This window comes from Peromyscus californicus, unplaced genomic scaffold (genome assembly GCF_007827085.1).
Source record: "Peromyscus californicus insignis strain IS unplaced genomic scaffold, ASM782708v3 Scaffold_3__1_contigs__length_106647218, whole genome shotgun sequence".
Lineage (NCBI taxonomy): Eukaryota > Metazoa > Chordata > Mammalia > Rodentia > Cricetidae > Peromyscus > Peromyscus californicus.
In genome coordinates, this window is record NW_026294551.1 from 22,962,916 (window position 1) to 22,974,756 (window position 11,841).

Below are 11,841 nucleotides of genomic sequence, written 5' to 3' on the forward strand. Positions count from 1 at the left end.
AGCTTTGCGCCTTTCCTGGAACTCACTTGGTAGCCCAGGCTGGCCTCGAACTCACAGAGATCCGCCTGGCTCTGCCTCCCGAGTGCTGGGATTAAAGGCGTGCGCCACCACCGCCCGGCACACCCTCCAGCTCTTAAATCCTTTCTGTCCCTTCTGCAGTGATGCTCCCTAACCCTTTGCAGTGGAGTAGGAGAGGTCCATAGATGTCCCACTTAGGGACAAGCACCCATAGTCACACATTTTCAGCACTTCGACTACTGTCTCTACACACTCGTGCACCATGATTTCCATCCAAGCATATGAGGCCCAGCGATCATGTACTGAACCCTGAAGCCCAGGAGTTAGAAGAAATCTTTCATTCATTAACTGGTGTTTTTACTTATTTTATTCCCCGTGAAGAAATTTTGATTAATGCACTGAATCTAATGTAATGAATGGCATGACTTAGATCAGAAAACACAACGTGAAAAGCAAATCAAGCATAGAAAAAGAATCAGACATAATATGAGAGGTAGAATGAGGAAGACTTTATTAGAATAGCAGTGGGTAGTGTCTCTTTAGTTGGGGAGACAATACAAAGATGTCATGATGAGTCACAGATGAGTCATAAAAACCGTGAACACTCAACACACTGAAGTATAATGATGGGTATTTATCATTTCAAAGATGTAATGAGATAGTTGTGAATTGTGCATGTTTTTTCTTAGCTTATTAAAGGAATGATTTCTGTCAATGCTGAGACTATGAATCCAGATCATAACAGGTGAAGCTGACAGGCAGAGAAATGAGAATCACATCAAAATGGGTAAGATGGCAGTCGGGGTGCAGGACACAGGTCTGTTAGCAGAAAGACTGGCGATTGGATGGTGGTGTGTGTGCTATAGGCAGAGAGTTTGGCATAAAGTAAAACTCCAGCAGGTCTGAGAATAGATTATTCGATTCCAGTAGCGGCTTCATCAACAGCTGCAGGGCTCACAGCAGCTGGACCCACAGCCTTGGGACAGGCAGCCAGGCACACAGACACATGTGGGCTGGTAGCAAGTCCTGGTGCAGGTCACAGGTCCAGAGCAAGCTGGCTGGCAGCACAGGTTGAGGCAGAAGGGCTCACAGCAGGGCTTGAGGCAGGGCCTGCAGCAGCTGGGCTGGCAGCAGGGCTGGCAGCAACTGGAGATACAGCACCTGGGCTGGCAGCAGCTGGACTCACAGCAGCTGGGCTGGCAGCAGCTGGGCTGGCAACAAGGCTGGCAGCAGCTGGACACACAGCAGCAGGGCTGGCAGCAGGGTGTGCGGCAGCAGCTGCTCACACAGCTTGGCTGGAAGCAGGTCCTACAGCAGGTGGGCTGGCAGCAAGGCTGGCAGCAGCTGGAGCCACAGCAGCTGGGCTGGCAGCAGGGCTGGCAGCAGCTGCTCACACAGCTGGGTCTCCAGCAGGTGGTCCTGCAGCAGGTGGTCCTGCAGCAGGTGGGCTGACAGCAAGGGGAGCAGCAGGAGTTGGTCATGGTGTTGGATGTGGATTGAGGTGTTTCTGAGATTGTGACAACCGTTTCAGTCCTGGGGCTTTTATACCCTGGACACGCCATGAAGGGACCAATAAGCAGAACTTTTCCTGGTTGTTTGTTTTCTGCTGTTCATGAGGAAATTCTCACAGGAGGAAGTTGCTCTTTAAGTATTACAAGTCTTTTGAAAATTATGAGGCAAGCGATTAATTGTGGATAGTTCTTTGAGGGTATTTTTGGAATCATCACCACCATTCCTGCTCTGATTATTCTCTGGTCATGTGATAGCTCTGTGGGCAGAGAAGGAGCTGGTAATTCTCTTTCTTCAGTGTGTACATTTTGCTGGTACAGTGTGGGAAGTGTTTGAGAGAAGGAGTGTGATGCTGATGTGTTCACAGTGACAAATTCAGTGCTTGCCTGGGTCCAAGCCTGTTCATCAGAACTGCCTGCTTATTCCAGAGTCTAATAGACATGTTTATTTGCAGCAAGCATGGTCTCTGTCACAGTAGCCTTATCAAAGAAAGTGTCGGTCTTTTGAGCATGTGAATCTAAACCAAGCCTGAGGATAGTGGCAGATGAACATGGGGGTTCACAAAGCATCAGTCAATTTAGATCCTAACCTTATATAGCAAAATAATCAGTACCCCTAGGTAGGTATCCCAACATGGGTATAGCCTTCATGAAAAGAGAAAGTAACATGATCTCACAAATAACTTTTAAAAAGAAAATTGAATCATGGCATGCTTCCAGAGAAGTTTGTGCTTTTTAATTTTTCGTTCAATCAAATATGACAAAGCTATTGTTCATATCAGGAGACAGTGTGTGTGCTCTGTAGCAGCTGTTTTCAAGTTCCTTTTTCCTCATTGTTATCTTTTCTTCCCCATAAGATAGTCTGCTGACTTATAATAGCATAGTTTCACCAATTATGAAGTTTTATCTAAATTGAAATGTAGTGGCATATATTTTTCTTTTTTCTTGTCCCAAATTGTGTTTGTTAGAATTACTTTCATTGTTGAATATGGTAGGTGTTTGTGCCTTTTCCATACAATTGATTATTACATAATATAATTTTAGAGATTTATTTATTTGCATTGTGTATGAGTATTTTCCTGCATCTGTGTGTGTGTGTGTGTGTGTGCACTGAGTGTGCGTGGCCACAGAAACTGCACACCAGTCCCTGGGGCTGAAGTTACAGAGAGTTGTGAGCCACTCTGTGTGCTCTGGGAGTTGAACCCAGGTCCTCTGGAAGAGCAGCCAGTGCTCTTAGCTACTGAGCCATCTCTTTAGTCCTTATTGTGTGATATTTTAGTTTATTAATCCTTGTGTTATTGATGGACAACTTTTATGAGTAGGGCTTTTTGTGACTCATGCTGTCATGAATATTTTTGTCTAGAGCTTGGTCCACTTGAACGAGTATCCCTGTGAATATATCCCGACATACACTTGTGAAGTTTCTGGGCTACAAAGTTTGCATATGGACATTAGTAGATACTTACATATAACTTATCATTCTTATTGCTTTATGATTTATATTTTTTATTCTATTGCTTTGTGTGTACATATGTGTGTGTACATTTCCATGTACATGTGTGTGTCATGCACACATGTGAAGGTCCAAGAACAATTTGCTGGAGTCTGGTTTCTCCTTCCACTGTGCGGGTTCCAGGGATTGAACTCAGGTTGTCAATCATTCACTCATCTCAGTGGGCCATTCTGTGCTTTGTGTTTTAATACCTGGTGTTGTCACTGTGGGGTTTGAAGCATTTTTGTTATCTGTATAATAAGTATATCTCATTATAATTTTCATTTGAATTCCTTAGTATTAATGAGTTGGATTTGCATATGTTCTTCAGTCCTTTGTATTTCTCATTTGCAAGGCACTATCATGTCTTAAGTCTGTTTCTGCTAAATTGTCTTTTAAAAACTCCTCATCGAAATTCTTTAACTATCCTGGATATTAGCCTTTGTTCATTTTGTCAGTGTTCTTTTCCATGCTGCTGCTTGTCTTTTCCTCTAATTTTAGTGCTGTCTGGTCAATCTTTCCCATGGCATTTATAGACTTTTCTATTATTAAGTGAATTGACCATCCTAAGACTATGTAGAATTATTTTATATTCTATCCAAAGGTACCATTGTCTTGCCACTTACTTAGAATTTTTAATTTACCCGCATATTGTAAAATAGTTAGAATTACCATATTTCCATCTAAAGTACCTTGATGACTTCCCCTTAACATTCTCTTGTTTGTTCAATGATCCCTTGCCTCATGAATAGTCCCCTCCTTCTTCTATGCCTTTAAAGTAATCTAGTTCTCCACATGGGGGAAGACACGCAACATTAGACTTTCTTGCTTATGTCATTTAACATTGTAATCTCTGGGTCTATCCATTTTCCTGCAGAAGAAACTTAATTCTCTTTTAGGGTTGAATAATAAATACTCCAAACACTCATCATTGTATCTACATACCATATGTTCTCCCTCCATTCATCTCTTGATGGGCTCCTAGGCTGAACCCATGGTTTTGCTATTATCACTGGTGCCATGGTAAACGTATTATTCATGGTTGACATAATCATATACGGTAAACCTTATTTCTCAGACATAATTAATGACTTCACCAAAGGAGCACTTTGAACATTTGAAGATCTAGAAGATACATAGCCCTATTTTTTCTATAAGCTGGAATTTTAAAAATATTTTTTTACATGTTGGCATCCATGGTCTGTGCTGCCCCAGGGACCATGCTGAGGCCTGTGTTCCATGCTGCCAATGGAGGCTGTGTGGATGTCTGTGGTCCGTGCTGCTTCGAAAAACCATGTGGAAATCCACGAGCTGTGCTGTTGCTGGCAAGGAAGCTTCTTTTGTAGTGGTATTGATGACTGCAGACACATAGTTGAGAATGAGAGACATGGAAGGCTTCTGTGCCAATCCCCAACCCCCCAAATAAAAGTAAGAGTCCAGACAGGAAGCCACAGAAGAGAGTTCTTAAAAACTGTGATAAAGATTCTGAAGTGTGGCTCTTCACAGTTGGTGACTTCTGGTTGGGGTCGGGGGTGGGTAAGGACTCAGTTATCTTTAGGGACTGGCCATGGAGTGCTTGACAATGTTCCAATGAGTATATGGGCAACACAAATTAGATTGGGTGTATTTTTCTTCTTCTTCTTCTTCTTCTTCTTCTTCTTCTTCTTCTTCTTCTTCTTCTTCTTCTTCTTCTTCTTCTTCTTCTTCTTCTTCTTCTTCTTCTCCTCCTCCTTCTCCTTCTCCTCCTTCTCCTTCTCTTCCTCCTCCTCCTCCTCCTCCTCCTCCTCCTCCTCCTCCTCCTCCTCCTCCTCCTCCTCCTTCTTCTTCTTCTTCTTCTTCTTCTTCTTCTTCTTCTTCTTCTTCTTTGTGGGAGGGCACAACAGTGGGAGGGTGGACCTGAGAAGAATGAGAATCCAGTGTGATGGGGTGCATTATATGAAATTCCCAAATAATCAATAAAAGTATTATGTTGGAAAAAAACCTATTGTCAATAAAAAGAAAAAAATAAAGACAAAAAAGAAAAACGTTTTTTAGATTTATTTATTTTTATTTTGTATGTATGGGTATTTTTCCTGCATGACGTCTGTGCATCATGGATATGCAGGGCCTGTGGAGGCCAGAAGAAGGTGTTGGATTCCCTGAGACTAGAGTTACAGATGGCTATGAACTTTTTATGGGTTATTTTGGTCCCATGGAAGAGCATTCAGTGCTTTTAACCCACGAGACATGTTTGAAATTTTGGTTTTAAATTTCTTTTTGTTGATTTTAAGCCTTTAATTAATTGATGTTTTGTTTTTGTAAATGAGGTGTGATAGGGATCCACTTTCATAGTTTGAGCTTTACATATTGAACATTCTTTGAAATACATGTCATTCTTCACTCAGTCACAATATTACTCAAATATATTCTTTCTCAGACCAGTATTATCTGAAAGATAATTTTCTTTAAAACATTTTAATATGCACAGACCTTGGATGTTATTGATTTCTTTCATTTTAAATTTGCCACCTAATTTCTTAATTTAAATTGCTCTGCAGCTCCATCTAATTGCATTTGTTTCCTTCTCAAACTTTTTTTTTTTTTTTTTTTTTTTTTTTTTTTTTTTTTGGGTTTTCGAGACAGGGTTTCTCTGTGCAGCTTTGCGCCTTTCCTGGAACTCACTTGGTAGCCCAGGCTGGCCTCGAACTCACAGAAATCCGCCTGGCTCTGCCTCCCGAGTGCTGGGATTAAAGGCGTGCGCCACCACTGCCCGGCTCCTTCTCAAACTTTTTAACCAGAATACTACATGTACTATTTTTAGAGATTTTTTTTTGTAGAATAAATAATTAAAGACTATAGGTTTCCCTCAAAATGCCATTTCTATGATATCCTCTGAGTTCTGACGTCTAATGCCTTCATTACCATTAAATTTCTCAAATGTTTTAATTTCCATTATAAAACCTTTCATTTTGGTATGTATTCCAAGTCAGTAGTTTTATCCTACATTGTCTCATGTCTACAATGTACACTATTATTCATAACAAATATTTCATTTGGTTTTGTTTAATGATATTTTTGTAAGAAATGAAGAATTAAACAACATTGTAATTTTGCAACATAAAAAACTTGATCTGTAAATGAAATTAATGACATAATTAGAATCACTACACCAATGACGTTAGAGTGTCACAAGGAAGGGTGGTTCCTTAAACTGAATGCCCAGTTTTAGATGTGCTCAGGTTTCTGTGGTGTCTGACTGAGGGGCTTTTCAGGTTTTGACTTTGAGAGTTTGACAGGCTCACTAGGGGGTAGCATGTTTCTGGGAGTTGTCAATCAATTTTTAAAACACTCCAACATGCCGGGCGGTGGTGGCGCACGCCTTTAATCCCAGCACTCGGGAGGCAGAGCCAGGCGGATCTCTGTGAGTTCGAGGCCAGCCTGGGCTACCAAGTGAGTTCCAGGAGAGGCGCAAAGCTACACAGAGAAACCCTGTCTCAAAAACCAAAAAAAAAAAAAAAAAACACTCCAACAACTAGTTCTGAGTCATGAGAGGATGCTGAACAAGTAAACAAGGAGAGTGAACCTCTATACACAGCCTTGTAAATCTTAACATTCAAACTTCAAAATAGTCTTGATTTCTCTGGGAATATTCTGGCATATGTCATTTTAGTAGAAATAGGCACATTATACCACTTTATTCTTTATTCTCCCTGTCATGAGTAAGTTACTTCTGAACACAACAAGGTTCTTCTTGTGAGAAGAATAACAGTTCCTAAGAGATGCTTGAGTCCTAATCTATGACTGTATCACCCTCCATGGTGAAGGGGTTTTGAGGACATGATTAAGAATATCAAGAGGGAGAGATTGTTCTGGACTATTTGTAGGTGTACAGTGTAAACACAGGCTCCTGATAAAGAAAGGTAGAGATGGAAGACAAGTGTAAAAATAATATAAAGTTATGATTCAAGGAAGGTGGGCAGCCCTAGAAGTTAAAAATGTCAACTATTGCTTACAGAAAACTATAACCAAAAAAAAAATCCAGCACTTGGATTCAAGCTCAGTGATACTGAATTTTGACTTCTGACCTTCAGAACTGGAAGAAAATAATTTTCAAGCTACTAAATTGGGGGTGATTCATTGCAAGGGTAACAAGAATTGAATACAAATTTCCAGTCCTACTATGCCTGAACTCTAATGACTTCCTGTAATGACCTTTCTAAGGCCTCTCTTATAGTTTGTGAAATTAAACTGTCTATGCTATCCTAGAGTTTTCTATTTTCGCTTTGAAAACATAAGCAAAACCTAGGAGTTTTTTTACTGTGTGTTAAAGGGAGAATTTCAGGAAGTCACTACATTCAATGCTTACATAGTTTACTATAAATTGATTGAAGAGGAAAGACAACAGAGTAAAGTTAAGTTTGGAACTTGGATGAAGGAGCATATTAAGTGTGTGTTAATGCTGTTCATCTAGAAAATGTCTGGGCTGGTCCACTACTCCTAATCCTGGAGTCAAATTTACTGTTCCTGCTGGTAGGTTCTACTTCAAAATGTTTGTATCAAAGATCACTCAATGCCCAGTCTCTGACCTCCATTTTCTGTTTCCATTAACAGAAATAAAATACAAATAATCTTCTGGTTATTATTACAAATAATCTCTCTTTGTTTGTGTCTGTCTGTCTGTCTGTCTGTCTGTCTGTCTCTCTCTCTCTCTCTCTCTCTCTCTCTCTCTCTCTCTCTCTCTGTGTGTGTGTGTGTGTGTGTCTGTCTGTCTGTCTTTCTCTCACTTTCATTGTTTTGGAAGAGTCTACAGGGAATTTCTGGCATGTGTCTGAGAAGACGGTGCATCCGTGGCATCTCTGCCCTCTAAGGTATTTTTTTAGTTATTTCTTTTCATTATTTCCATTTTCCTATAGCAGTATCAGCCATTTGATCATCAGATTCTCCATTGTTTGTGTTTTCTTTCAGAATGTCTGTTGTTTTTCCTTTCAGCTCCAGACTGCTCCTAGAAGTGCCTCCTCCTTTGTCTCCTTCCCTCACAGCCTCACTCACCTTAGAACCAAAGTTTTCACTTTTTCTCTGTTGATTGCGCTTCCCCTCCCATAGTTCAGGTGTATTTTTTTTTTATTTCTTACGTGGTTCTAGGATCATGCAGGAGCATAGGCTAGAAGCATCAGTAATTTGTTTCCCTGAATCCTGGGATTTGTCACTCCTATATTTCCTTAATTCAGCTTTGACCTGGAAACAATTATCTCTCCAATTGTGAATGCAAGTGAAATTCTGTCTATTTCTCAGTGATACACATAGCCATATAAGAATAAGGACCAGAAAAACAAGGACATTTCTATGACATCAATAAACTTTTACTAGGGCAACTATTCACACCAAAGTCTCAGGACAGTGGTGGGAACACTTGGACCATCAAACATATTTGAAGGCATTCACCATTTGTCTGACTGGAGTGCACATCCTTTAGTAGGGCTCTTAAAAACACTGCTGGTCTTAAGGTGTGGGTGGTAGTGACCAAGGTATGAGTAATGAATTGGGAAGAGCTTTGTTAATAAAGGTGGACTGGAAATGAGAGAACTGATGATATTGCCTGAGAAGAAAGCAAAGTATCCATCTTCCTGGTGTTCAGTTTACAGAGCTGTTTCCTTAAACTAAAACTGTACTCATGACTACCTTACCTCAAGAATCGGATAACCTGGGGCCCTTGATCTGATTCAGTCTATCCCTACTGCCTGCCATAATGCAGGTCACTTACTCATGTTGGGTTTGCTTAAGTGTTATTATTTGACTATGAAATGCCCTCCTTGGACTCATGTGCTGAATGCTTGGTCCTCAGATGATGGTACTATTTATACGTTCAGTAAACTTTAGGGGGTGGGACCTAGTTGGAGGAAGTAGGTCACTGGGTCTTTGCCTTTAAAGGTTGTATGAGGTCCCTCAAACCTCCTCAATGTGGCTTCCTGTCTACGAGGAGCAAATACCTTATCAACTTGCTCTTGACATCTTGCTGTTCTAGCCAAGCATAGGAAGCCAAACAACATTGTACCAAAACCATGAGGAAAAATAGGTCTATCATTCACTAAGTTGCTCTTCCACATCCTGTGTCACAGTGATGAAATTTTACCAGCACACCAGCTTTGGAACTGTGATGTAGCTCAGGTGGGATAACACAATTCAAAGAACAAAACAATAAAAATAAACAAAACAAAATAATGCAGTCAAGAATTTATTAGAAAAACCAATGGACAAGGTGTGAGTGCTTTTTTCTTTAAGCTAGGAAGAAAATATGAAGTGGTCACAAGAGAATTACAAGATGATTCATAACATCATATAAACATATTGGAATAAAGTCAAAGATATCTATCATTGCAAGGTTCTAATTAGATCATTGTAAATGGCTTTTCTTATTTTTAATTTCTTAAGTTAAAAAGGCAATTATCTCTTTGTCAAGGCTGAGATCACAAACTCAGGTCAAGATCAGTTGATGTTTAGAAGCAGTTAAAGGAGTAATAGGATATCAAAGTGGATTTGATGGTAGCCAGTGACCAAGTCACAAATTTGTTAACAGGAAAATGACTGGGAGTTTTATGAGATACATATTATTTTTAAGTGCATATTATTAGCAGAGAAAGGTGGTAAATTGATGTACTGTGGTTATCTGGCAGGTCTGTTGCTAGTGGATCTGTGGTAAGTTGATCAGCAGCCACAGGGCTCACAGCAGTTGGACCCACAGCCTTGGGACAGGCAGCCAGGCACACAGACACATGTGGGCTGGTAGCAAGTCCTGGTGCAGGTCACAGGTCCAGAGCAAGCTGGCTGGCAGCACAGGTTGAGGCAGAAGGGCTCACAGCAGGGCTTGAGGCAGGGCCTGCAGCAGCTGGGCCGGCAGCAGGGCTGGCAGCAGCTGGAGATACAGCACCTGGGCTGGCAGCAGCTGGACTCACAGCAGCTGGGCTGGCAGCAGCTGGGCTGGCAACAAGGCTGGCAGCAGCTGGACACACAGCAGCAGGGCTGGCAGCAGGGTGTGCGGCAGCAGCTGCTCACACAGCTTGGCTGGAAGCAGGTCCTACAGCAGGTGGGCTGGCAGCAAGGCTGGCAGCAGCTGGAGCCACAGCAGCTGGGCTGGCAGCAGGGCTGGCAGCAGCTGCTCACACAGCTGGGTCTCCAGCAGGTGGTCCTGCAGCAGGTGGTCCTGCAGCAGGTGGGCTGGCAGCAAGGGGAGCAGCAGGAGTTGGTCATGGTGTTGGATGTGGATGGAGGTGTTTCTGGGATTGTGACAACCGTTTCAGTCCTGGGGCTTTTATACCCTGGACACGCCATGAAGGGACCAATAAGCAGGACTTTTCCTTCTTGTTGTTGTTTGTTTCCAGAGGCTCACGGGGAAATGCTTTAAGGAGGAAGTTATTCGCTATATTACAAATCTTTGAAGTTCACTTTAAATAACTAATTGTGGAGAGCCTTTGTAGACACTCATCAGCATCCTCCGTGCTCTGGTCATGTGATGACTGTTGTGGCCACAGGGTCAAAGTTTTCCTTCATCTTGTACCTTTGACTGTGCGCACATTGGGGAAAGGCTATGATAATGATATGTCCACAGTGACAAACTGAATCCATGTCTGGATCCGAGTCTGTTCCTCAGAAAAGCCTGCTTATTCCAGACTACAACAGGCAACAGACACTTTCTGGGTTTCATCAGCTTTATCAAAGGAGACATGAGCAGAGGGTGGTGGCCACAGTCTTTTTCATACACAAATAAACCCTAATGTGGGTCCATAGAGGCTGTAAGATTACACAAGGATCTAGAAGACATCCATCAATTTAGATCTTCATCCTTTTTTAGCAACAGGACCAATAAACTCAGGTTGGACACCCCAATCAGCACATTGTCTTCATAAATTGAGGAAATTAAATTCTGTGAGATGAAACTGTATACCTTTCAAAGAAACTGAAGCATAACACAGTATCAGAAAAATACATGTACTTCTATATTTAGCTTGACTGAATATGATGAAGACAGTGTGTCCAGCATTCATGTCAGGAAATAGTGATATACCTGGTAGCTGTCATCATGGGATTATCCCTGCCTCTCTCCCTAAGGCAACTCGTGTATAAGTCATAGTTTGTCAATTTTTTAATCTTTGTTAAAAGAGAAATCATTTAGCATGTATTATTTGTTTCCTTTTGCTCAGATTTGTTTGTGAGTTTTGTAGACTCCATTTCCTACAGTGGTCATTTGTCCATTTCTGTTGATATTATGGCAGGATGGGAGTACACTGTATTAATGTGCTTCATTGCTGATGGACATATTTCCATCATTTAAACTAGTGTGAATCATGTTCTCATGGCTGTGTTTGCCCACATCTTCCAGTGAGTATTTTTTCATATATTCTTGAGTGAAGTTTTCAGACTATAATTTGGACTACAACCTTCTTAGGTTGTTTCAAATGTTCTTTTAAAAGTTACAATATCAATCTTGAGAGCTAATTTGTAACACGCCCAGCCCATCACCAAGACTTCAGGAACACAGCAGACGAGTCGGTGAGAAAGATCTGGAGGACAGGGAGGGAAGCTGTAAGAAGCAAACTTTTGAACTTGATATGGCTATAAACACTCAGGAACTCAGGCTAGCTGTGACTACCTGCACATGACCTGCACAGCAACGAACAGCCAAATTTCCATCAAAGATTGGGAGGGGCTTCCTGGACCCCATCTCTTCCTGGGGAACTACTGGTAGTTGATAGCTGCTGGTGTGTGTGTGTGGGGGGGGGGGTCATTCTGTTTTGAATGTATGGCCACTGGTAGATTTCCCATGGTCCAGTGGATGACTCTACACCCATG

At 41.6% G+C, this 11,841-nt stretch overlaps 2 protein-coding genes across 2 annotated transcripts; both read right to left on the reverse strand.

Moving 5' to 3' along the window:
* Positions 1 to 956: 956 nt before the first annotated feature.
* Positions 957 to 1,499, reverse strand: LOC128123032 (keratin-associated protein 9-1-like). Its single transcript, XM_052758962.1, has one exon. It carries the CDS (start codon positions 1,497 to 1,499, stop codon positions 957 to 959), a length of 543 nt encoding a protein of 180 aa, XP_052614922.1.
* Positions 1,500 to 9,699: 8,200 nt separating this feature from the next.
* On the reverse strand, positions 9,700 to 10,242 carry LOC128123031 (keratin-associated protein 9-1-like). The gene has a single exon (XM_052758961.1). The coding sequence runs from the start codon at positions 10,240 to 10,242 to the stop codon at positions 9,700 to 9,702; it is 543 nt and encodes a 180-aa protein (XP_052614921.1).
* Between the last annotated feature and the right edge of the window lie 1,599 nt (positions 10,243 to 11,841).

Excerpts from the sequence above, each read along its gene's own strand:
- LOC128123032 (XM_052758962.1), bottom strand. The coding sequence starts at position 1,499 with ATGACCAACTCCTGCTGCTCCCCTTGCTGTCAGCCCACCTGCTGCAGG.
- LOC128123031 (XM_052758961.1), bottom strand. The coding sequence starts at position 10,242 with ATGACCAACTCCTGCTGCTCCCCTTGCTGCCAGCCCACCTGCTGCAGG.